At 38.7% G+C, this 2,990-nt stretch overlaps 1 protein-coding gene across 1 annotated transcript in view; it reads right to left on the bottom strand.

The window, feature by feature from the left end:
* Positions 1-2,982, bottom strand: part of nfkb2 (nuclear factor of kappa light polypeptide gene enhancer in B-cells 2 (p49/p100)) — a 17,640-nt gene extending 14,658 nt beyond the window's left edge. The window contains exon 1 of the mRNA XM_031880018.1: positions 2,793-2,982. Coding sequence (XP_031735878.1) covers positions 2,793-2,809 — 17 coding nt within the window. The 5' untranslated portion in view covers positions 2,810-2,982. The remainder of the gene's footprint in view (positions 1-2,792) is intronic.
* Positions 2,983-2,990: the final 8 nt, after the last annotated feature.

The raw sequence follows: 2,990 nt of genomic DNA, 5'->3' as shown, positions 1-2,990 counted from the left end.
GACTCTCTCTCTCTCTCTCTCTCTCTCTCTCTCTCTCTCTCTCTCTCTCTCTCTCTCTCCCTCCTCCTCCTCCTCTCGGCCTGTTTTCAGTCACTTCCTGGAAGTGGCCGAGCTGAGGAAAACCCCCAGAATTCCAGATCTGAGGGGGGCGGGGCTACTGTTGATGATGTCACTGTGCTGCTGTTGATCGTACACGAAGAAGAAGAAGCAGCAGCAGCAGGAAACAGAAGAAGTGTGAGCAACATTTAGTTCTGCACATTGGATCCAGATGGATTTCTGTAACTTGACCTACATTTGACATGTGACGCCTCTGTTATGAATAAAAAAGACACATTTGAGAAATACTCTGTTTCAGCATCAAAATATAATACAAGTTTAAAAGGTACTCAGTAGAAGGCTATAGAATCAGATTATTATTACTATCATTGATCTGGTGGAGCTCATTCTAACTGCCAGAAGTCTACATTTTAAATGTGAAGAAATGTAAATTGAATATATATTATTATTATTATTATTATTATTTGGTGGAGAGCACATTATGAGTAGTAAAGTAACTAACGCTCTCAGATAAATGCAGTAAAAAGAACAAGAGGAAAAGAGAAGTAGAAAGTAGTAGAACATAGAAATACTTCAGTACATCAAAGTTCTCCTGAAGTACCGTCCTGACTTAAACATAATTACTTACGTTAAACTGATTATCATGTTTTATCTTATATATTTATTTATAAGTGTAAAACAAGACACGCCGTGATTTCATCAAGTTTTTAGACAGAAAACTACAAATATTTAAATATTTAATATTTTCAGCAAAACTACCGGTGTGGCTCTACGGATGATAACATCTGTCTGTCCATCCATCCGTCCGTCCGTCTGACTGTCCCTCTGTCCGTCTGTCTGTCCATCTAGCTGTCTCTCTGTCTGTCTGTATGTCCTTCTGTCTGTCTGTCTGTCTGTCTTATTGTGATGAACATTGGTTCATCATTCAGGATGAACTGTAATAACTTTATTGATACTCTGACTTGTTAACGAGTCTGAACTCCTTCAGAACTGAAGACGCTCTCATGTCCAATCAGAAAAATCTGTTTAAGTCTAAACTCTGATCCAATCAGAACAATGTTGGAAGATCAGCGTGACCGTAGTGAGTGATTGGTTCAATAGATCAGTGTGTCGTCTGCATACGCTCTCATATTTACTTTCTATCATCAGAGAATCTAAGTCGATGAAACGAGTCCAGACGTCATGAACACAAGAACTTCTGCAGCAGATTAAAGGACAAAGAAGAGACACAGACCTGACGCTTCATGTCTCCTTACTTCCTCTCCTTGCTTCCTCTCTGCTCGTCTCTCTGTTGGTTTCAGGTCTGACTTCCTGTCTCTCCTCAGCTCTACAGCCTCAGAGGAAAACCTTCCTCACTGCAGAGACTCTGAATCTAATAAGATCTGAACCGCCTCCTTCTGCAAGAATGACAGCCCCCTTCTGGGGCACCAGCGGCCAATCAGGACGCAGCACAGAGGGGCCTCATTAACATAAACCCACGGCAGGTAGATTTAGAGAGAAAACCCGGAGGGGGAAGTTTGTGATCGGGGTTTTTCTGTGTGGCCTCTGACCTCTGCAGGAGGTGATTCTACTTCTTCTGTTTCTCTGAAACAGCTTCAAGTTTCTACCAACCGGAGGAAAGAGTTCATCATTAACACGGAGAAAACCATCTCTAATGGGGGGAATGTTTTATTGTAGTTATTTCATCATATTTAATAAATATTACATCATATTTGAGGATAAAACATGACCAACGTCTGTAACTCTGAAACACAACCAAGTGTTCTTTGAATCTAACATTCACAGAGTAGAAACCAATGAAAGTGTGACTGTTGATCTGGTCCAGAGACTTCAGACCGATCACAACAATGTTTTGTCCTCATCATATAAATATGGTCTTTGGCTCAAACGGGTCCTCAAAGTCCCTCAAAGACCTGAAAGAACCGGATCCACCAGAGAGACCAGCAAACAGGGAGAGACCTCTTCAACCAGCTGGTTGTGAACTGGTTTGTGTGGAAGGGGGACCGCACGTTTTATTTCATCGTTATTTTCACTCAGTGGTGGAGGAAGTATTCACTTCATGTACTTTAGTAAAAGTATCTACGTTGTATCAGGAAAATGTACTTTACAAAACATAGTAGTTTTTCTTTCTTTCTGTTTTTATTCATTATCTGGATTTGATGAAGTCTCGTGTGTGCAAATAAAAAACATATAAAACAATAATTAAATGATTTGATTAATAAAACATCTATTATTGTACAGCTGTAGTCGGGCACAATGAGGCTAATCTGAACTACTTCATGTGTTTCATGCAGATTAACATAACTAAGTACTCAAGTACTGTATCATGAACAATTATGAGGTACTTCTTCTGTACTCTAGTATTTACATTCATCTGACAGTTTTAGTAACTTTAGATGTTAAAACCAGGTTAAACTAATCCAGATGCGCAAACATTTATTAAAGCTCGTACTTTATTAGTTTAGTCTTTCATTGTGCTTTTATCAGATAAATTAAATGAAATAATCTGCTGTATTTCCCCCCTAAATGTCTATTTAATTTAATTATTCATGTATTTATATTTTCATTTGTTATTTTTTTAAAGTATTATTTATTAACTATATTTTTCTTTTTAATTATTGTGTATCTGACCCTCTGAATAATAATAATACATTAATAGGTACAGCATGTAAAAAAGGGGGAAAGCAAGAAAACAAAGAATGATTTAAATGAGAAAGATTGATGTAATTATGTACCTGAGAGCTCCCGCCATGACTCAGCAGAAACACTGATGAAGGTGATGATGAAGGTGATGATGAAGGCTCAGCTCCCTGCAGGAGGACGACGATCTGTTCTTCCTTCTTCCGTTTTTTTTTCCTGCAGACGTGAAATCAGGAGTCAATCGCCACGTGTGTGTGTGTGTGTGTGTGTGTGTGTGTGTGTGTGTGTGTGTG

This window comes from Anarrhichthys ocellatus, unplaced genomic scaffold, assembly GCF_004355925.1.
Source record: "Anarrhichthys ocellatus isolate YVR2014 unplaced genomic scaffold, GSC_Weel_1.0 scaffold528, whole genome shotgun sequence".
NCBI classification, from domain to species: domain Eukaryota; kingdom Metazoa; phylum Chordata; class Actinopteri; order Perciformes; family Anarhichadidae; genus Anarrhichthys; species Anarrhichthys ocellatus.
Note: the sequence above shows the minus strand (reverse complement) of the source record. Positions and strands in the feature narration are given on the sequence as shown.